The sequence below is a fragment of the Nicotiana sylvestris genome, chromosome 9 (genome assembly GCF_000393655.2).
Source record: "Nicotiana sylvestris chromosome 9, ASM39365v2, whole genome shotgun sequence".
In the NCBI taxonomy this organism is placed as follows: domain Eukaryota; kingdom Viridiplantae; phylum Streptophyta; class Magnoliopsida; order Solanales; family Solanaceae; genus Nicotiana; species Nicotiana sylvestris.
The window spans coordinates 189,567,145-189,591,447 of record NC_091065.1 but is presented as its reverse complement, the minus strand read 5'-3'; the positions used below and the strand labels follow the sequence as shown (position 1 = coordinate 189,591,447).

At 37.9% G+C, this 24,303-nt stretch overlaps 2 protein-coding genes across 2 annotated transcripts; both read right to left on the bottom strand.

Annotated features, from left to right (window-relative positions):
• Positions 1-246: 246 nt before the first annotated feature.
• Positions 247-6,214, bottom strand: LOC104229994 (protein unc-13 homolog). Its single transcript, XM_009782724.2, has 5 exons — positions 5,489-6,214; positions 3,404-4,285; positions 2,474-2,926; positions 1,851-2,037; positions 247-1,592 (listed from the first exon to the last, which is right to left on the bottom strand). Exons 1-5 carry the CDS (start codon positions 6,098-6,100, stop codon positions 622-624), a joined length of 3,105 nt encoding a protein of 1,034 aa, XP_009781026.1. The 5' UTR covers positions 6,101-6,214; the 3' UTR covers positions 247-621.
• A 1,875-nt stretch (positions 6,215-8,089) lies between these two features.
• LOC104227953 (disease resistance protein RPP8-like) lies at positions 8,090-19,330 on the bottom strand. Its single transcript, XM_070155899.1, has 2 exons — positions 17,020-19,330; positions 8,090-9,988 (listed from the first exon to the last, which is right to left on the bottom strand). The coding sequence occupies exons 1-2, from the start codon at positions 19,295-19,297 to the stop codon at positions 8,403-8,405; spliced, it is 3,864 nt and encodes a 1,287-aa protein (XP_070012000.1). The 5' UTR covers positions 19,298-19,330; the 3' UTR covers positions 8,090-8,402.
• Positions 19,331-24,303: the final 4,973 nt, after the last annotated feature.

Below are 24,303 nucleotides of genomic sequence, written 5' to 3'. Positions count from 1 at the left end.
TATATACTTGGAAATTTTAATTCTTGATTTTTCTATAGTATATAAAATTTGTATATTTTTTATATGTAACATACAGAAATATATATGTATAGAAATAATATATATTTTTCGACTATTATTTTAAAAGCGACTATACATTGTCATGTTTCCTTATTCGGGCTACACGTTTAACCCGTCCAAAAATATCCCAATGATACCTAGTTCCATGAACATAAAGGAAGACAAATTAGTACAATGCTCTCAAGATGATAAATCAACTTTAATAATAGCATATATACTTGAAAATTTTAATTCTTGATTTTTCTGTACAAGTAAAATCCCCTTCTAGTTTAATACATCAACTTTAATACATATATACTTACAACAGTAATAACAATCCAGTGGAATCTCACAAGTGGTGTCTCGGGAGGATAATGTATACGCAGACCTTACCCTACCCTGCGGAGGTAGAGAGGTTGTTTCCGAAAGACCCTCGGCTCAAGAGGAAGAATAAGAACAAAGAAATAACAAGGCCAGGAATTAATACATATATACTTGAAAATTTTAATTTTTCTTGATTTTTCTGTACAAGTAAAATTCTTTTTTTTTTTCCCTTTTTGACCATCTTTTAGGCCAATTTTCTCAACCCCTTCTCTTTGCTAAGTGAAATGTTTTCTTTAAGAAATGATTAGCAAATTTATCATTTCTATAACAAATTACCCTCAAGATTGTATTAGCATCTGATCTATTCCATTTTCCTGTTGTTGGTGGCATAGGTAGTTTCTGTCCTGTTCCCACAACTCCCATTCCACTACTTTCACAAGCCACACTGCTGAAATCTTCTACTAATTGTTCAGTTGTCTGTCCCATTAATGCCACAACTCCTTCACCTATTTTAGCTTCTTTTTCCACCACATCTTCTAGTATTAATCCTTCTCCACAAGTACAAAATACTCTCTTTAAACTCTCAAAATCTTCCTCAATCATTTGATGATCCATTCTGGAGAAGTTTCGTCGGCTTCCACCGGCTAGTAAAACCATAAGATAGGCCTCAAAAGATGCCTTCATCACTTCTTTGAGTGCTAATGGTTGAGCTCGGTCGATGAGAATGGCACATAAAAGTGTCAGGTTCTGCTTAAGTATCCTTAAAGCTGGTCGAATACGTGCATTTTCAACATCATTTACGTATAGGCTTGCGTAGAATACATTGTTGGAATCGAAGAAGATCAGACGATAAGCAGCAACTTCTGATACGTATTGAACGGCTGCTTGGATGGATGAACGTGTTGGATCGAAGAAGGAACAACATGCGAGCTGTCTGTTCTTGTTGTAACGACTTCCTGGAGTAGCGATAACTCTTGAGGAGAGCGATAGTGTTTTGTCGAGGGAATTGAGTTGCTGAAGAAGGTAATGTAAGGTGTTAAGCCTTATATAAAGGCGTTGAGTTCCTCGGCTTGTTGAAGGGCGCGGATTGTTGTCTTCGTCTGTCAAATGCTGGTTCGGATCGTTTGATCCGACACTGCAAGCAGCTTTCTTCCACAGTTTCACAAATCTTGAGTCTTGACCACATCTTGTTAAAGGAGGGAGTGTAGGCATATAACTCTGTTTTGATCCTGCAGAAAAAGGGATTATTACACAAATAGCCGGTCAGATTCATTGTTTACTTTTATTAGACAGTATAATATGGTTTACACATATTATACATGAATCATAGATATATTCTACATCTGCTGGCTATTCTTAGCTTAAGCAGTTAGCTGAGCCGCTATTTAGGTTAATTCTTCGCATAAAACCAAAAAACATTTAAAAACAAAAACTATTTGAGCATCAAATATGACTTTGAGCTATGAATTTGAAGGAAAAGTTCTTACCACATGATGCAACAAAGGTAACATAATCTTTGAATAGGTTTTCTATGCCATCAGCAAGATCATTGACCAAATTCTCAGTGATGATTATCGGAATCTCGAAGAAGTTGTCCACTGCTTCCTTGGCATGTTTCACTAGATCAATGGCTGATTGTGCATATGGCTCACTTTTGGACTTTGGATTCCATGTCTGCATAACAAATATTTTACATTAGTTCAGTGGGAATTGAACTTATGACTTTACGAAGGTTTTGAACCCCCTTGACCACTAAACTAAATTTTGGTGTTGTGTTAAGGGGGTTCAAAACTTAATATATAGAGGTAAAAAACAGATTTTGCCTTATATATACAGTATAATTTTCCGGCGAAGGGGGTTCGGGTGAACCCCGTCCGCCCCCCTAAATCTGCCCCTGCCTTCTAGTACGAGTATGGACCGAGGCAGAACCAGAATTCTAACTTTATGGGTTCTAAATTTTAGAATCACGGCTTCAAGTGGTTGTTAACACAAATATACTGGTTGAGCATAAGTTACTACGTTCTGCTAAACCTGCATACGGGCTTCTAGCTCCGCCCCTGAATTATAGAAGTCCCTATTTTTAAATTGAAAAAGTAACGAAACAACTTACTTCAGAGTCTTTTGATCTCACAAGAACCTCTTTCCCTTTCTTCAAACTATCTTGGATCCATTTCCTCAATAGGTTAATTTTGATTGAATCAACTTCATAAGGAATCATTTCCCTCACCATTGTTTTGCCTCCATCTTCACAATCGACCGAGTCCTCTACTACCATTTGGACTAAAACCTTTTCGAGTTTTCCAGCTCTCTGCAATACTAACGCTGTTTCGCTTGTGAGAAATGTTGTTCCTGCTAAGTATTGCCTTAACAAACTTCCATAACAAGTATGTAATGTCACTGCTGCAACTCCGGCTGCAATTGGATGCCATTTCTTGAGGATAGGAGTAAATATTTCCTTCTCCTTAGTTGCCAATTCTTCTGTTTCATTAGCTAACTTAATGAGTGTATCGATCACGCCTTCACTTTCAAAACTCACAATGTTTATATTCCGTTCTTCCAAGATCTAAGAAAAACGAAAGGTGATGTTATTATTTGAACTGAACATGTATAGACAAGGGTTAAAAACAACAACAACAATCAACCCTGTGTAATCTCACTAGTATAGGGAGGGTAAAGTTATGTTGAGCGGACTCTCCAAAATGTTGTCGCACCCGTATCGGATCCTCCAAAAAATGCACTAATTTGGAGGATCCGACATACACTAGGCAACATTTTTAGAGGGTCTGAGCAACATAGGGGTAGAGTATACGCAGACCTTACCTCTACCTGAAGAAGGTAGAGAGGTTGTTTTCGGAAGACCCTCGGCTCAGGCGACAAGGATTTAAAAAAAAAAACAGCCCAATGAAATCCCACAAGTGGGATCTGGAGAGGGTATAGTGTACGGAGACCTTACTCCTACCTGAAGAGAATAGAGGGGCTGTTTTCGAAAGACCCTCGGCTCAGGCGACAAGGGTTAAAAAAGAAGTGCTAAAATACAAACCTTACTGAATGCAGTTCTTAAAGAGGAACGGATAAAGTGATTCACTCTATTCCCTGTGGTATCATCTTTCACGTCCCCTTTTTCAGCAGCAGAAGATACAGATCCTGGAACATCTTCCTCTAATATTTTTGACGCAGAGAACATAAGAGGAATTATATTTTCCATTAGTACAATATTTTCCGCGTGAAAACTTGCATGATAATTCAACAATCTCTTCTCACACCATCGTTTCATCGATGATAAAACATTCTTTAACATCTTCAGATAAATACGCTCTGTGTCCACCTTCTTAGCATCATTTGCAACTTCTGTTAACATGGTCAATGTTGCACCGAGAAGATCAGGCTCGATTTGGTTAGTCACGACATATTGCTCGAAAAGTACCCATGTAAAACACAAGTTATGAATTGATCTATTAACACCCAATGTAGACCATGTCTTTTTCATCAATTCAAGAAGCTCATCGACCTCATTGAGGACTAACGTATCGTCTTTAAGATCAAAGATCGAGCCTAAAAGAGCCGTGTAAATGTGGATATTGAGAGGGAATCCATCCGCCCAACGACAAGTATCGTTAGGGGCACCATCAGCACTTCTCCAAGCTAAGGAAACTACAGCATTGCAGAGTGATCTCATTGTTTCGGAATTTTTGCTCGTGTCAATAGGTTTGTACTCACAAGCTTGAATGATCTCTCTTAAACGCGCAGCGGATGCATTGTCTTTTTCTACGGGGATAGAGGGGTGAAGGAGAAGGCCTATTTCAAGGATGCGAAGCTGGCGCTTTTGCCATAGATGGTATTCTTGAGGATCGTTGAATTCGGATGGTTTAAGGTGGCGTAAAAGCTCCAATGGTAGGATTATTGTCTCTGCTCGCCTCCCCATCTGCACAAAGTTCACATACATTTGTTAGAGGTACTAATTCTTGAGTATTTCTGTTTACAATTTTACATTACGTTGAATGAGAAAGAAGATGAAACAGTACAAATAAGAATAAAAGGGCAGTCCGGTACACTAAGCTCCCGCTATGCGGGGGCCCGGGGAAGGGCCAGACCACAAGGGTCTATTGTACGCAGCCTTATCCTACGATGCTGCAAGAGGCTGTTTCCACGGCTCGAATAAGAATGAAAACCACAAAACAAAGGGCATTTCTAAATAGAATTTAACAATACTAGAAATGAAAAATAGCAATCATATAGCTTTTTGAAGTTTCCATAGATTTGTGTTTGGAAGATTGTTATTTTAAAAATAAAATTACAAAAATCACTTGTGTTTAGATTTGATTTTTTCTAAAATGTAAAGGTCTAACTTTTTTTTTTTATCTACAAAAGTATATAAAACTGTAATTGGCAGCCCTTTCTACATTGGATAATTATCAAGCAAAACCTCTGCATTATCACATTCCACCTGCATGATGAAATTAACCTCAAAAGAAGCTTTCATAATTCATTAGTAAATCTAAAAAAAAAATAAAAAAAAAAATAAAATGAAAGGATTATAATAGATAAAATTTGAACTAAATAATAGAGAGAAAATCAGGTAACAATTATAATGACAAATAAGTTACATACAAAAAGAGGGTCAAAGTGATCATATTCAAAAATGGGATCTTTACACAAATAGCGGTCGGATTCACTGATTTCTTTTCCAAGCTGGTATACAGAGATTATTACATTAATTATATATGGTTATACACATATTATAAATGAATTATTCATATATTATACATCCATCTGCTATTTTTAATTTAAATTGTTGGGTAGCTAATTTTTCTATTTATGAAAATAGCTTAGTGGATTCATTGTTTACTTTTCTTAGTTGGTATACATACATTATACGTTGATTATACACGGTTATACACATATTATACATCGATTATACATATATATATACATCCACCTGCTTTAGTTTAAGCGGTTGGATGAGCAACTATTTAAGTTATTAATTCAATAAAAAAATATGGTTATTTAGAAAAGGTGTTTCATTCTTTAAAAAATAAAACATTATTTTTGCTAAACCAATAAATTTTTCTTCTGGGATTAAAAAGACTAAAACATGTAAAAATACATATAGACATTATTTACGTACTTGGCCAACAAGAGTTCTCATAAGAGTTTTCCTTAGCCTATTATCACTCTGCTCCGACACTTTCATCTGCAGCCTCATAATCTCCGCCGACGTCAACGGCCTCCGTATCTTCGCCTGCGGCACCACTGCCGAGCCCGCTTTAGGGCTCGGCGTCCCGGCATTAGGGGAAGACGGAGCATTAAAAGTACTAGTCCTACAGGACGGCGACTTCTTCAACATCTTTAATCCTAATGCCGTTTTCACCCTACTAGTTATTGCCATCCCTACCCCGGGCGGCTTCGGTGATCCAGGGCCCGACAAGCCCGAACCTGAACCCGGCCCGGGCCCGGACCCGTTTCCATCTCCCGATCCCTCCGACGACGGATTGAGAGAATTAGAAATTGCCGTCGTTCTGCCACCGAACCCCGGTGATGACCGGCATGCCGTGAAGAATATCTCGTAAGCTGCCTCTCGAAAATCGTCTCGATCGAGCCCTTCGAGTTCCTCGAATGGCCATACGAGGTCGACGACGATGATCGGATCGTCTAACGGTGACGGATTCGGGTCGGGTTTTTGAGAGGGCTGAGTTTTTATATTGTGGGGAGGGTGGACCATAGTGGTGGCAGGCGGCATGATAGAATTTTGTTAAATATCAGGCGGCAGAGGAAAGCAAATGAGCATTATATTTTAAGTTTTTTTTTAGCAGAAAAAGAGAAGAAAAAGTTTTTGATTTGAGACAAAGAGAAAGAGAGGTGGAAAGAATAGATGGTTAAGGAAAATTCTGTTTGTTTTTGCAAAGAAAACGAGAGTGGTTGAAAGAAGAGAGCCGTTGCTAGGTGGCGCCAAATACGTATTTTTCGGTTCATCCTGTAAATTTTGGGGGATTTTTCACTTTTAACACGCGCTAGAAACTATTTATATCGATAGCCGAAAAAATATATAAAATTTATATAATTTTTACATATAACATAGAATGTATGTGTGTGCGCAGAGGCGGATCCTGGATTTAAATTCTATGGGTTTAATTTTAAGGTTTTTAACATTGAATCCATTATATTTTAAAGTTATGAGTTCATATCTACTATTTTTACAATTTTTATGAATTTTTACATACAAATTTTTACTCCGCGTCGAAAGTTATGGGTTCAGTTGAACCCGTAGGTAGTACACTACATCCCCTTTGTGTGTGTGTATATATAAATATATATATACATACACTATTATTTTGAGAGCGGCTATACAATGTTATTTTCTTTTTGATTGTATTTCCTTTATAAAAATAACTATTCTTTCCTTGTCAATTTATATTTTTTTAATTTGTTTAGAAAAAAAATAACCTTAAATAAAATTAAATTTGAAGAAATTTAACTTACAGTTACCATTTTACGTCTAATTATAAGTTTTTATACCATATAAATGTTATAGTTTAAGATTAGTCCCAAAAAATATTATGGCGTATTTAAGATTATAAATTTTAAGGCTCTTTTTTTTTGCCCAAAATTATAGTGACATATTTATAATACAAAAATTAAATAAAAATAAAATTATTTAGTCAAAATATTTTTGAATTGCTTTTAAGTTTTTAGTATTAGATTACAGAAATAATGATAATTGTCATAAAATATTCTCGTAAAAATTCTAAAAAATCACAGTAAGACATTTGAGGATTTCTCTATGGGGCAGGATTTCATCCTCGCTTGAGCTGGCTAATGGAGTCAACATTTTTCATTTTCAAAACTTACACATTTTCTTTAAAATTTCTTAGTATTTTATAACTCAAGCAAATCGTTTAATACTCCCTGTCCCATTTTACGTAATAAACATTTATTTTTAGTACGTCCTAAATATAATGACAATTTTTTATATGCAAAAATAATTTAACTTTAAATTTCCAATTTTATGTTTGATGTCACCAGACAAATATCTATAGCATACTTTATATCACAAAATTTAAAAGATTTCTTTCTTTATGAAGCTTCATGTTAAATCAAACGCTATCACATAAAATGAAATGAGTGGAGTAATAGTTATGAGATTTTTAAAATTGTATTATATAAAATACACGTACAACAAATCTACCTACATACTAGTAGTCATATTAAATCCGCTTTGACTTTCATAATTACCTAGAGAATAAACTCAAAGTTTTTCCTTCAAAATTATCCACATCCTTATTTAATGTCATCTAAATTTATTGTAAAAATAAAAATGAGAAACAGTATCCCGTTTCACTAGGTAATTTCTTCTTATCTGTCCAAGCATTAGTGGACAGAGTTATCTGATACCTATTATTGCTAATGGAAAGGGGCAGGTAACCCATAGAAGGAGCAAGTGCACAAATAGTCATTCTCAACATGCTATTTAGAAATTAGCCAGCCCTTATTTTGTCCTGAAATTTTAAACTAAAATAGACTATTTAGGACATTTTTGTCCTGAAAAAATAAACTGAAAAACTGAAATTCAAGATGCATTGCTTAATTCCTAAATAGCACCCCTTCAGCGTGGCTACCTAGTGTCATTTCTACCCCATGAAACTAGTTGAGGGACACACAAGCTAGCCCAGATACCATGGTTATAACATTGGCGGATCTACCTTTGGAGGTATGGATGCTGAAGCACCAATTGACTTTGGCCAAACTGTGTAATATATTCATAGATAATACCTAAAAAATTCAATTATTGACCATAAGCACCCACTATGATCATGTTTGACCATTTAGAATTTACAAAAATTATTGACGCACCCACGACCTATAAATCCTGGATCCGCCACTGAGATATAAAAAAATGAGAAACAGTAGAAGAAGGATTTGCTTGGACCAAACACTAATAGAAAATGATCCCAACTCACACACCAATGACAACTTCTACCAAGTTAGAACAAGTCTTACTGGAAAAGCAGGAGAAGGCAGTTTTAGCCATGCTCATAGTGAAACTAGCTGAGGACAATTTCAAGGTGGTGCAGGGACGAACGTTCGTTCAGACAGTCAGGGATGACACGATCATATCTCTCGCAGTTTGTGATTTTTAGGACGGAAATTATAGGCATGGCTGTACAATTCACCTCAAATTTCTCCAGCAAGTGCAAACTCATGATTTCTAAATGTTTGAGTTGACGAAAACCTGAAGCAGAGCACACCATTTTCTTCCCCATATAAGCATCACCAGCGAGGATTAGACGCGCTAAATTAGGAAGCCTTTCCAACGTTGGCATAGGATCTTCTTTAAGATGAGAATTATTAAGTACCAACTGAGTTAATTTTTGAGAGATTTCATCATATGGTGGTAGGTGGCCAATATGCCCTTTGAAGTGCAAGGTTTGAAGTACTTCACACCATAAAAATTCTCGTAAAACTGAATGCATTTCCTCCGAGTAGCAATCCAAATCAACGATATCAATGGAAGCATAAAGCCAGTTGTTTGAAGTTTTCATGTAGCTGTTGATTGACTTGAAATCCTCAAAATTCCCTTCTATCTTTGCTGCCAAGTACCGGAGCTTGGGAAATTTGGAGACATGGTTAACCTTGCACACGCTTGTATTGAAGTTCTCAATAGTTTCAAGCTCCTTTAAGCTATCTAATCGCAACTTTTCTCCTTCTTTCTGAGTCCGAAACTTTGATGGAAGATATAAATGTTTTAATTTCCTCATCTTCCATAGCACATCTGCAACAACCATTTCGGTTGATTCTTTCACTCTCAGATCAAGTACTTGCAAGTGCACCAACGTGCCAATAGACGATGGCAACTCCTCAAGGACACACCCTTTGACACTCAGATACCTCAAGAGCAGTAGATTAGATATACCCCGTGGTAGTTTCTGTCCTTGAAAATTAATCCCATCAACATCAAGAATTCTGAGCACTCTGAAATTCTTAATATTAAGCATTTCAAATTGCTTCCTGTTTCCACCAACAACTCGAAGACTCCGAACATTATTAGCAACTTCATAAGCAACAGAAAGTTCATGGTCACCCTGATATATGACAAGTCGAGGCGGTAATGTTTCAGATGAGAGCGAACAATCATTTTCTCTTAAATTTACAATTTTGAGAAAAAGTTTTTGTTCACCCCATGCGACACATAAGTTTTTTATTCCTCCAATAAAGCGGCAAGCCTTGAATTTCTTTTCAGTAGGAACTTCCTCTTGTTGCAACCCTATGATGTTAATATGTGCCAGTTCATTCAGATATCGTTCCATCAGGTCCATCATTCTCTCCCCTCTAGCACGTTCTTTTGTGGATAAAAAGCCTTCAATCATCCACAGATGAAACAACTTTTCGGTTTCTATTTCTGCATCTTCTGAGAACTGACCCAAGTGAAGAAAGCCCGGTTTCAAGTGATCTGATAACTCACTGTAAATCGTAGAAAAGAATGCGGATACATATGTTTGGATATTTTTATACACTATCTCCCACTCCTCCGCTGGTTTAGGTGCCAAGTAAAATGCAAGTTCCTTGATAAGCTGTGGCACGCCTTTACAAGATCCTACCATTTGTCTCACCATTACCATCTTTTCTTCCGCTAAACATTGTGCAAAAGTTAACTTTATCAGATGTCAGATAGGACTGAAGTAGAAAACAAAAAGCTGCTAAATTCTATATTACTCGGACTTTTCAAAAATGTTGGGGTGTGTGTGTCAGATCCTCCAAATTTAACGCATTTTTGGAGGATCCAACACGGGTGCGGCAGCATTTTTGGAGAGTCCGAGCAACATAGGCCAAATTACATGATAATTGACATGTAAACTTTGATAAGAGTGAAGTAGAAAACAAAAGCTGCTAAATTACATGATAATTAACACCTAAACTTTCCACTTAAAATATCATTGTTCACATTTTCTCGTAACAGAATGAGTTTAAGGTTTCGTGGACCATTACTGAATACTTTTAGACAACAGAACTACTAAAAAGTCTCCTGTTCTTTCTTGAAACGTCATGTCATAGACAGAAATAAGTGTGGAAGAGTTATAAGCATAACAAGATCTTGAAGTTAAGCTTGTGTTAGTGGTGACAGCTCGACGTTTTAAGTTTGGAGGTGAAGAAATGCCAGGTAGTGTGCCAAGACTAAATAATAAATATTTAATTTCTAAAATTATATATTGATTTTCTTGCAGAAATAATGTAAAAGGAATGGTATTTTCTCTTACAACAGTCACTACTGCTTAATTCCAGGTTAGTTGAGGTAAGTTATATAAATCTCACCATCCGTTTGGACCTATTTCATTTCTGATATTCACTGAGTTGTGGTTCTCTAACCCTAAAGATTCTCCACAACTTCTATTAACATTTACATCTCTAAACGGATTAAACCGACTCCTACCAAACACTGAACCTAATGTAAGCATATCGCCATGACTAAGCTTTAGTAGATAGTTGGTAGCACCCACATGGATTTTTGCGTCCATTGTGTTAATGTTCATTTTTTCCTTTAAGTTGCACTGACTTTGAGAAATTTAGGCCTTTTGAAAAAACTCATGCCATGTGATTTTATGTCTACGGCGTCCCCATTTAACACATTCCATCATCATGGTTTTCTCCTCAAAAAGTAAGTTTCATTCCCCATTGGAGTAACAGTAGAATAAAGATCTGGGAATATCTTTATTAAAGGGCTATCACCTGTCCATTTATCTATCCACATCTTCACTCTTTTGCCATTACCAAGAGTTGTACTGTGGCGAGAGGAGTTGGGACGTATTCTTAGTATTATCTTGAAATTCTTATATATTATTGGGATTAATTTGACAGCTTGTTTGGATGGTTGTTATCTGTTGTACTTTATGGAACGATCGATTTAGTGTGATCGCGCCGTTACCTTATTTTTTTCTCTCATCTTGCCTTCCTTATTATTAAATAATTCTATTTTATCATTTATCCTACCTTTCTATATAATAATTATACCTTGTACCTTACTTCTTAATTATAATATTGCAAGTTTATTCTTTATATTATTGGTGCATGGCATCATGAAATGACAACAAACAATACAATCTATCCAAACATTATATACATCAAAACGATACAGTACAGTACAATACAATACAATATATACTATACATAATAAAACGATACAGAACAACCATCCAAACAAATACTTGGATACCACTTGTTAGGACCTGGTGGCACTAAACACTACTGCACAGCGGAATAAAATAAATGATCAACGAAACCAAAAATAAATGACACAATATTTAACGTGGTTCACCTAAAACGTTTAGGCTACGTCCACAAATCCGACACCAACTTCCACTAAAACATTTAGCAGGCATACAAAGAGAGACTTCCCCAATAATTTGGAGGTACAACAATTCCTGAGCTCTACCCAAAATAGTGGCGCACACAAAAGTGTTTCCCGAAAAATACCCGACTAGTATTCTACTCACTATTTTGTCACTCCCCTGTTAGGAAACATTCCTAAAGGAACTATATCTCTCTCCCTCTCAAACTCTTTCTTCTTGAGTTTTGATATATTTTTTTGGTGTGTTATACAATGAAATGGAAGGGGGTATTTATAGTTTTGAGATAGGGACCAAAAGTGCAAATCTCACCTACCAAGAAGGATCAATTTGCAATATTCCCATCTCACCTACCACTCATTGCATCATTGCTTATCTCACTAAGGAGAGTTGCATCATTGCTTACCTCTCCCATACATCACCATAATTGTTGGAAAAACTAACAATTCTCCCCCTTCCAACTATATGGTGGATCCACTATCCCTGCAGCTTCTCTACAGAACTCAAACTTCCCTTTCGGTAAAGTCTTGGTCAACATGTCCGATCCATTTTCGTCTGTATGGATCTTTTCAAGCCGCAACATCCTCTTCTCCAACACATCCCTGATCCAATTATATCTCACATCAATATGTTTGGATCTGGAATGGAATGAGGCATTCTTCGCAAGGTGGATAGCACTTTGACTATCACAAAATAACTGATAACCGTCTTGCGAAAATCCAAGTTCAGTTAAGAACTTCTTCATCCATATCAATTCTTTGCAAGCCTCCGTTGCTGCGATGAATTCAGCTTCAGTAGTTGATAATGCAACACATTTTTGCAACTTTGATTGCCATGACACAGCTCCCCCTGAAAAGTTAATCAAGTATCCTGAAGTTGATTTTCTAGAATCAACATCTCCGGCCATATCTGCATCAGTATAGCCAACCAACACAGGGTTGTCTTCTCCAAAACATAAGCATAGTTTGGAGGTTCCTCGAAGATACCTGAGAATCCACTTAACAGCATCCCAATGTTCCTTTCCTGGATTAGAAAGAAATCTACTTACCACTCCTACAGCGTGAGCGATATCTGGCCGTGTACAAACCATGGCATACATCAAACTTCCTACTGCTGAAGCATATGGAATCCGCTCCATCTTTCTTCTCTCATCATCTGTTGACGGGCTTTGCTTGGTGCTCAATCTAAAGTGGTTAGCAAGAGGACAGCTAACTGCTTTAGTTTTCTCCATGTTGAACCGTTGAAGTACCTTCTCGATGTACTTCTCCTGAGACAACCATAACTTCTTGGCTTCTCGGTCTCGCATAATCCTCATCCCAAGGATCTGTTTTGCTGGCCCCAAGTCTTTCATGGCGAAGAACTTGCTTAGCTGTTCTTTTAAGCTATTAATTCTGGAAACATTCCGGCCAACAATCAACATATCATCCACATAGAGCAATAGGATGATGAAATCATCGTCAGAAAACTTCTGAGCGAACACACAATGGTCTGAAGTTGTCTTCTTGTAGCCGTGTTGCCCCATCACCGACTCGAACTTCTTGTACCACTGCCTTGGTGCCTGTTTTAAGCCATAGAGGCTTTTCCTCAATCTACAAACGCAGTCCTCTTTCCCCTTTTGCTGGAAACCGTCTGGTTGCTCCATGTATATCTCCTCTTCCAAATCACCATGTAGGAAGGCGGTTTTTACATCCATCTGCTCAACCTCCAGGTTGAGGCTTGCTGCTAATCCCAGCACCGTGCGTATTGAGGTCATTTTCACAACTGGTGAGAATATTTCATCAAAGTCAATGCCTTTCCTTTGATTGAAACCTTTGACGACCAATCTTGCTTTGAATCTCGGAAGGGAATTGTGTTCATCATGCTTCATCTTGAACACCCACTTATTCTTCAAAGCTCTCTTGCCTTTCGGCAACTTCACCAGCTCAAACGTCTTGTTCTCATGCAAGGATTTCATCTCGTCTTGCATGGCTTCTATCCACTTCTCCTTATGTTCATCATCAATAGCTTCTTCAAAGCTGTCGGGTTCTCCCCCGTCAGTGAGTAACACATACTCATGTGGAGAATATCTGGTAGACTGTTGCACAACTCTTCCAGATCTTGTGTGATAAGGAGGGTTATTGAGGATTGGTGGTTGAGGTTGATCCTCCTCGTCTGCATCATCATCACCATTGTCCTCGTTACCTTCAGTATCTGCTGGTTCATCTTCATTAGGAAGATCAGGGGCTTCAGGTTGATTATCCTGAACATCATCTCCAACTTGTCTCGGCACCACTGTTGGAGGCAACTCAAACTCAGCAGAATCATCAGTGGACTTCTCTACTTTGTCAATGTCTTCAATTGTTTGGTCCTCAACGAACACGACATCTCGACTCCTGACGAGCTTCTTCTGCACCGGATCATAGAACTTATAGCCAAGCATGTCTTGACCATAGCCGATGAATACACACTCCCTTGTCTTGACATCAAGTTTGCTCCTTTCATCTTTCGGAACATGGACATAGGCTTTGCAGCCAAATACCCGTAATTGATCATAAGAGATATCTCTTCCTGACCAAATCTTTTCTGGAGCCTCGTACTGAAGAGGGACACAGGGTGAATGGTTCAGCACATAGGCTGCTGTAACTAGAGCTTCACCCCAGAAAGCCTTTGGTAACTTTGAATGAGAGAGTAAACATCTGGTTCTCTCGATCAAAGTTCTGTTCATCCTCTCAGCCAAGCCATTCAACTGGGGAGTTTTAGGAGGTGTGAACTGATGTCGAATACCATGCTCTTTACAGTAAGCATCAAATTGACCCTGGTATTCACCGCCATTGTCTGTCCGGATGCACTTCAACTTCTTACCAGTCTCTCTTTCCACCAAGGTCAGAAACTGTTTGAAAACTTGAAACACTTGATCCTTGGTCTTCAGCGTGTATACCCATGTCTTTCGTGAATGATCATCAATAAAGGTCACGAAATATCGGGCACCACCGAGGGACTTCTTGAAAGGTCCACATACATCTGAGTGTACCAGATCCAACACATTTTGCCTTCTGGAAGGAGGGAATCTTTTGAACGAAACTCTGTTTTGTTTCCCAGCTAAACAGTCAGCACACTTCTTCAACTGGATCTGGTTTAGACCTGGTAAGGCGTTCTTCTTTACCAAACGCGCCATTGACTTCTCACTCATGTGGCCAAGACGTCTATGCCACAACTTGATATTGCTATCATTCTCCGCAACATTTATAACTTGTTGGGAGATGCTCGCCTGGGTCACGTACAACTTTGACTGCTTCGTGCCCCGCGCCACCACCAATGAGCCCTTCGTGAGCTTCCATTGGCCATTATGGAAGGTATTGCAGTAACCTTCCTCATCGAGCTTGTCTACGGAGATCAGATTCAGGCGCATATCTGGAACATGCCTGACATCTCTTAAAAGTAGCTTCATCCCATTCATGGTCTCTAGGCAAACATCACCTTTGCCTACAACTGTTGAGAAATTGGCATTTCCCATCTTTACACGACCAAAGTCTCCAGGTGTGTAAGATGAGAAGAGTTCTCTCCGTGGCGTCGCATGAATGGTAGCCCCACTATCAATCACCCAGGTCATCTCTTGGGTTGTCAGATTGATAATGTCGTCATCGTAGACAACGTTGAACTCACCAAAGGAGTTCGTTTCATCATCACTGCTTTCTTCGGGCTTCACCTTTTTGCCTTTGTTCTTCTTCTGGTCATTCTGGAACTGTCGGCAAAATCTTTTGATATGCCCCTTCTTTTTGCAGTAATGGCACTCAACATTTGCAAATTTGTTGGATTTACCTCTGCTCTTATCTCTGTTACTCTGGCTCTTATTTTGACTTCTCCCCCTGGTCGTAACAGCCAACACCTCTGACTGTGAAGAAGATGTTCCTTGTGATCGGCGTCTCATTTCTTCATTCAGAATGCCACTCTTGACTGTCTCCATGTTTACCACACCGTTGGGTGCAGAATTGGTGATTGAAACCTTCAAGGTTTCCCATGACTCTGGGAGTGTTGCCAGCACCATAAGAGCAAGTACCTCGTCATCGAACTTTATGCCCATTCCCGACAACTGGTCGACAATCCCTTGTATTTCATTAAGGTGATCTGCCACAGTTGTCCCTTCTACATATTTTACTTGCATTAATTTTGTCAAGTAAAATAATTTGTTGTTACCTGTTTTAGAGGCATACAACTCTTCGAGCTTGTCCCATAACGACCTTGCATGTGTCACACCAGAAATGTGGTTGTACACATTGTCTTCAACAAATTGCCGTATGTAGCCGCACACTTGGTTGTGCTCAAATTCCCAGTCCTCGTCTGACTTATCTTCAGGTTTCTGAGAACTGAACACCGGCAGGTGCATCTTTGTCACGAACAGGAGATCCTTCATCTTGTTTCTCCATAAGTGATAATTTGTGCCATTCAGGTTGACCATCTTGCTTGTCCTCGCCTCCATTTAGATCAGAATTTGACAGACTTCTGCAATCTAAAAAAAAAATCTGACGGTGAATAGTAACCGTGGATATGAATAGTGCCCGTATGGATGAATAGTACTCGTACGTATGAATAGTACTCTAACCAAAGCTCTGATGCCACTTGTTAGGACCCGGTGGCACTAAACACTACTGCACAGCGGAATAAAATAAATGATCAACGAAACCAAAAAAAAAAATATCAAAACTCAAGAAGAAAGAGTTTGAGAGGGAGAGAGATATAGTTCCTTTAGGAATGTTTCCTAACAGGGGAGTGACAAAATAGTGAGTAGAATACTAGTCGGGTATTTTTCGGGAAACACTTTTGTGTGCGCCACTATTTTGGGTAGAGCTCAGGAATTGTTGTACCTCCAAATTATTGGGGAAGTCTCTCTTTGTATGCCTGCTAAATGTTTTAGTGGAAGTTGGTGTCGGATTTGTGGACGTAGCCTAAACGTTTTAGGTGAACCACGTTAAATATTGTGTCATTTATTTTTGGTTTCGTTGATCATTTATTTTATTCCGCTGTGCAGTAGTGTTTAGTGCCACCGGGTCCTAACAGTACCTTACTTCTTAATTATAATATTGCAAGTTTATTCTTTATATTATTGGTGCATGGCATCATGAAATGACAACAAACAATACAATCTATCCAAACATTATATACATCAAAACGATACAGTACAGTACAATACAATACAATATATACTATACATTATAAAACGATACAGAACAACCATCCAAACAAATACTTGGTTATCTTTACTTTACCAACTACATGATAAGTTAACAATAAAATTATAGAGATAGTTAGTTTAAGATAAGTTTGGGTTGGGAAATTCACCAACCTGGATACTGGGGAGAGAACACATGAGTAAACAAATCCCAGCTTTCGTCCTCATTCAAGGTCCTCATATTATGGAACTCATGCTTTTCAGATATGTATTCCGCTACAGATACTTCCCGGGTTGTCACCAGTATTTTGCTACCTTTCTTAAGCCGTGGCAATGTTATATGCAGGGTTTTCCAAGCTTCAATGGACCGTACATCATCTAGGACGATTAAGCTCCTCTGAGATTTAAGGCTTTTGCTAACTTCTTCAAGCAATTGTTCTTCGGAGTACAACATGTTTCCGTTCTTTCCATCGATCTGTTCGTGTATTTGTCGAAGTATATCCTTGCTTTTACAATTCTCGGGTACATAAATCCAGATGCGATACTTAAAGTTACCAGTAACAAGTTGGTCATTGAGAATAACATTAGCCAGAGTTGTCTTCCCTGAGCCAACAACTCCAAATATTGGGAAGACCAAGACCCCCAAGTGGGAGGACGACTCGGGGATGTTGTACACTGAGTGAGAGGATGACTCGGGGATGTTAGGCACCAAGTGAGAGGACGACTTGGGGATGCCAGACACAGAGTGGAAGGACAACTCGGGGATGCAGGACACTGAGTGGGAGGACGACGACTTAGGGATGCAGGACACTGAGTGGGATGATGACTTAGGGATACTGGACACCGAGTGGGAGGAAGACTCGGGGATACCGTACAGCGAGTGGAAGGACGACTTGGGGGTACCAGACACCGAGTGGGAGGATGACTCGGGGATGTTGTACACTGAGTGAGAGGATGACTCGGGGATGTTAGGCACCAAGTGAGAGGATGACTTGGGGATGCCAGACACAGAGTGGAAGGACAACTCGGGGATGCAGGACACTGAGTGGGAGGACGACGACTTAGGGATGCAGGACACTGAGTGGGATGATGACTTAGGGATACTGGACACCGAGTGGGAGGAAGACTCGGGGATACCGTACAGCGAGTGGAAGGAAGACTCGGGGATACCGTACAGCGAGTGGAAGGACGACTTGGGGGTACCAGACACCGAGTGGGAGGATGACTCAGGGATGTCGGACACCGAGTGAGAGGACGACTCGGGGATGTCGGACACCGAGTGGGATGGCGACTTCGGGATGTTGGACATGGAGTGGGACGGCGACTTCGGGATGTTGGACACGGATTGGGAGGACGACTCAGGGATGCAGGACGACGACTCGGGGATGCAGGACACCGAGTGCGAGAACGACTCGGGGATGTTGGACACAGAGTGGAAGGACAACTTGGGGGTACCAGACACCGAGTGGGAGGACGACTCAGGGATGTCGGACACCGAGTGAGAGGACGACTGGGGGATGTCGGACACGGAGTGAGAGGACGACTGGGGGATGTTGGACATGGAGTGGGACGGCGACTTCGGGATGTTGGACACGGATTGGGAGGACGACTCAGGGATGTAGGACGACGACTCGGGGATGCAGGACACCGAGTGAGAGGACGACTCGGGGATGTTGGACACAGAGTGGAAGGACAACTTGGGGGTACCAGACACCGAGTGGGAGGACGACTCAGGGATGTCGGACACCGAGTGAGAGGACGACTCGGGGATGTCGGACATGGAGTGGGACGGCGACTTCGGGATGTTGGACACGGATTGGGAGGACGACTCAGGGATGTAGGACGACGACTCGGTGATGCAGGACACCGAGTGGGAAGACGACTGGGGGATACCGGACACCAAGTGGGAGGACGACTCGGGGTTGCCGGACCCTGAGTGGGAAGACGAGCCGACTCCAGATAACGTAACTCCAAGCACTTTCTTCTTATCCTCCTCAATACCAAATAGTTGTTGGGGCAAAATAGGAGAATTTCTCATTTGACCTTGATCTTCCTTCTTATTAACTGCATTATAAGCAATTCTAATTTGCTCGCAGTTGACCTCAATCTCGGATCTAATCTGCTGGAGAGTAAGTGCAGCATCTCTGATAAACATCGTTTTTATACCTTTAACAAACCCCATTTTAGATGAACTTCCTCTTGATATTTCCACAACATCCTCCATTCGATAAACGAGATATTCAATTCGCCTAACTCGCATCTCAATTTCCCTTGCACCATTTGTATGTTGCTGATTCTTATTGCTGCCTTTTAACAAAAGTTTCAACCGATTTAGCTCTCCTGATAAAGCATCTAAATGTTCGGTTACTGATAAAATCGATGGAGCTGATTCTTCTGCCAAAACTAAACCACGCAGCCTTTCTCGGGCTAGCCAGAGCAATAGCTCCGACATAGTCGTAGTCAATGCCTGGTCTTTTTCCGTCTGCGTTTTTTCAAGATAGAAAGTCACTTTTAATAAAGGGGCATAATACATAAACAGGCCCTCAAACTTTGGGTGCCTGCAAATAGGCACCTCAACTTGTATAAAGTTAAACACATAAACACAAATGTTGATGTGGCACTGTCGTGGCACATTTGGAGGTGACTAGATAATTATTTTGTAAGTTGGTGTATCAAAAAGTGAAAATAAGTTTAAGTGTCTATTTGTACACACCCAAATTTGGAGGGCATACTTGCCGGCCGAGGCCATATTTGGAAAAAATGCATAAGTACCCCCTAACCTATAAGCGGATTTCCAACTACACACTCTACCTTTACGAAAGTTTTATTATCCCACTAAATTATTTTAAAGTAAAATTATTTGCACCCTTAAAACTTATGTGGCACAGTGTGTGAATTTCACTCTTCCAAGGAGAGTGAGAAGCAAGAAAATAAGATTTTCAGATTTTCTTTTAAACCATTTTTAGTGAGATATATAATTTTTTACTTTTTTCCTTTTCCTTTTCCTTTTCCTTTTTCTTTTTCTTTTACTTCTTTTTTCGTTTTTTCTCTAATTCCGACGGATATTCACTCGTCAGCGACTTTGTCTGACCATTCTTCTTCCATTTATTCTCTTTTTCTTTTTCCTGTTTCTATCATTTTCACACACAAACTCAAGCCTCAAAAAGATTTATTCATAAGCAAAGCAAAATACACTCAGATTTTTGGGGAAGGGAGAATTCATCATCAGAAAACCTTCTCATACAGAAAAGATGGAGGTATTAAAATTTTAACCGAAAAAAATCTTCTTCTAACCTAGCAGACACACTTATACATTATATGTCATCACTCACCTCTTAATTATAACATTTATCATCTTTATGCCACCCACAATCACCGATTATAGTCACCATCCAAAAATCTTCTACCATAATAGGCATTAAAGAAGCATAGCAGCAGAAAAAGAAAAATATGAGTGAATCTTTATTATTCTAATTTGTTGGTAGTGACTGGAGTAATGAAGAAGAGAAAAGAGAAAGGAAAAGAAAAATATAGTTTTTTAATAATAAAAAAAATTAATGAAATATGATGTGTCAAGCTAGTGTGGTTCACTCCAACAGAAAGTTGGTTGTGGTACTTTAAGAGTGAATTTATTCTACTTAAAAATAGTTTGGGGGTAATAAAAACCCCGCAAAAATAGAGTGTGTAATTGGAAATCCATCTATAAATCGGAGGTACTTATGCAATTTCCCCCATATTTGAGAGCCCATTTATATGTTATGCCTTCAATAAAGTGTTTTGTTACAGGTCTTTTCGTTTTTTTGGGGGACCAAATATTCCACTTTGTAAAAATTGTAAAGTAGTGCGACATAATAATCTACGTTGTCATCAAATATTATGGTAGATGTTATGATAAAAATCAAAATATGGTGGATGTCTACTCTTCCTCCATGATCTTTCTCTCAAATGGTTAATGACATATTCAATGACATATTTTCTATGTTCAATGATATATTCCATGATATATTTTCTTCATTTTCCATGCCTATATAAAGGCCTTGTAATAGATAGGAAAATACACACAATTGAAGAAGAAAATCTCTTCCTTCTCTCTATCTCTATTTCTTGTTCATGTTTTACTAAATTGCTTTTATTTCTTGTTCATGTTTTACTAAATTGCTTTTATTTCATAACACATTATCAGCACGAGTCTCTAACCAATTGTATATATACCTACAAAAAAAATTCCTACATCCGAAAAAATTACAATTAGAAGCTATACATATCATCACATGGTTAAATGTAAAGAGAAACTACATATGGTAAGTAATGAAATGTAAGAAGGTATGATTATCTTATACTTGTCATTCCTTTAAAATCTCATATGCACACAACTTCGTACTACACCTGTATTGCATAAGCACATATTAATATTACATCTTTTATATCACATGAATGGAATAAAATTTTCGAAGTTCTATATGTGAAAATCATAGTAGCAGTTAATTGTTGATATGATGCATGTCATGGTAACCAAGGATATTTTATATAAATTGTCCTATGCATATTTATGTGTTAACTATCTTCAATCTGTCCTGCCGCTTTAAACATTTTCTTTTACTTGGATGAATATTTTTTTTCCTTTTGGATTTTTACACTTGCATATAGCACCAAAAAAAAAGGAATAAAAAATAAAATAAAATTGGTCATACTGATTAAAAGCATAAATCATCTTGAAGAAAACAAGAAATACTTCACATCTTTATCTAGGTTGATTAATTACTTCTTTGAAGTTTGGAAAACAAACCAGCTATTGAGAAAGTATACTTCATAATTTATGGTCGTATCATTTGAAAGCAAACAATGATTAGTATGACTACTAGAAGAGGTATTTTTGAGTATCCATGACCTACTTGATGCTTGCTACTGACTTACCATTTTTAAGTATTTTATATGAATGATGCACAAGCTACAACTGGTAAGTTGTGACCTATAATGTCACTTTTCATGTAATATAAATGTTGAATTTATGTATTAGTACTATATATATATGTATTGTTACCTATATGGTGTACTTTTGATAAATTTATTCATTGATTGCTTGGTTGAATTGAGTGAAGGAAAGTCATCGCATTTAATCAAATCCAATAGGTAGGGTATACCCCGAAAACAACAATATTTTTTAGTGAGACTCAATAAATATTATGACAATGATTTTATGATCCTTTTAAACTCTAATAGAATTTAAAAGAAATGTTCTGACTACAAACGGTTGTATTTCATATAGATGCTACAAATGATTAATAAAGCTTTACGCTGATTTGAGATTTGTACACTTATTTAACAAAGCAAATTTGATTTGCTAAGATGCAAATTAGTTGTGTATAACTTTCTTGGCATGTGATTGAAATTAAGTCTTGAGAATGAATCTCAATATTGTTTAGCCTATTATGCCATTGATTGAGGGTAAGACATCGAGATCAAGTCCTGATGCTCCATAATGATAAGAGTTGGGTTTGAGTCCCAATTTATTATGACCTAACATGCCTTTATATTGGTAAGATATTGGGTTTGAGTCCCAATGTACCATATTTATGATATAATGATGACTAAAGAAAAATAATATATTTTTCATGAAAATGCATGAAAATTGTCCCACTTGATTTGCTACATTCTTGAAGTAAATGTGATAGCAGTGCATAATAAGTCTAAATGAAGACAAGTGGTTGAACAATGAACGTGAGCGTTCCAAATAATAATAATCATCACAATGATTATAAAAGGAGAACAACAAGGGTTCTCAAAATAGTCCTTCAAAATGTGAAGGCAATGTTTATCATCAAATTGGTATGAAGCACATCGCTGATTATGATCCATTCCTTGAAGAGAATGTGACTTGTGATAAGCATTGAGAATGCAGACCCATTCCTAAAGGTGAATGTGGTAATATGTGATAAAAGTAATGAATAAAGACATGCAAGGCATGATTGGATGAGTATCACACAACTCACCTTTGAGGGAGGTTTGAATGAAATAAAGAGAACAAATATTATTGTGTGATTACATGAATATGTCATTGGTCTCGTACATGTGATACGCCAAAATATTTTGGCATACCTTATAAAAATTATTAAAGGCAAAATTAAAGCAAGAAATAATTTTGCTTATGATAATTTTGACCATGACAATTTATTATGATATAAGTTTCTCCGTGAAGGAGACATTTACCATATGAATGGTATGATAAAAGATCTTGTAGTACAAAAGTTGTTAAGAGCTCCGAAAAAACTAATTTGTTACTACCCAGATGAATAAAATTATTCATGACATTGATATTGTAAAGTCTCAAAAGAAACTTTTTGAATTTCAAATGTATAAGTCAAAGTGGTTGTCAAATTGAGACTATAAATGAAATGAAGATTGAATATCTTCATATTTCTATAATCATACCGGGTAAATATAAAAGGTTACCCGATTTTCTTCCTATTTGTACTACACAAATATAAGCATGATGATGGAATCATATGCCACAAGTAAACTAGAGGTTTACTAAAACAAATATTAATTGGCATGACCGGTTGACCATCTCGGTTCAATTATGATGCGAAAAAATTAATTAAGAATTATATTGACATATATTGAAGAATAGAAGATTCTTCAAAAATTCTCTTGTGATGTTTATTCTCATGATTTACCAGTTAAGGTTGGGATTGAATCCCTTGATTTCTGGAACGAATAAAAGGTGATAAATATATGGGCCTCAGTCACCTGCCATGTGGACCGTTTACTAATATATGATTTTTAATAGATGCATCTATTCTATGGTCACATGTGCATTTGTTATCAACTTGCAGTTTGACTTTTGCAAGATTGCTTGCTCAAATTATTAGAGCACAGTTCCAGAATATAAATTATGATGATTTATCTTGATAATACTGGTTTAAATCCAAGTTGATTTAGCAGAAATTGTATGCCTCCAGTTATAGCTAAATCATTGGTTATGAGAACAAAACTCCCAAAAATGAAATTTGGTATGAGATTTATTATTTAATATACAACAACACTTGTACGCATCTAGCCAAGTTATAAAAATTTCTCCCTATCACAATCGGTTCAGGGTTAGGAACCAAATAATTTCTATATAGAAATATGGATGTGCTATATGAATTAATTATGCCACCAAAATGCACAAAGATGAGTTCCCAAAGATGGCTGGGAAATGTGTTGGTGATTCCAACATTAGGGGGAGAAAATGGGCAGCTGAGAAAGTGATACGTGAAATGAATTATTATGAATACATATAGATCCTCGCACAAGAAAATATAAACTTGAAGTTCAAGTGATAATTCATTTACAAATTATTGCCAGACGCATTTGCTGACCCAAAGCTAAATGTCATATTTCAGCTGCTAATGCTCCAAATAGAATAAAGTCCATGAGGGACAGAGTCTATGGCACGCATGAAGTGTAACAGACCAA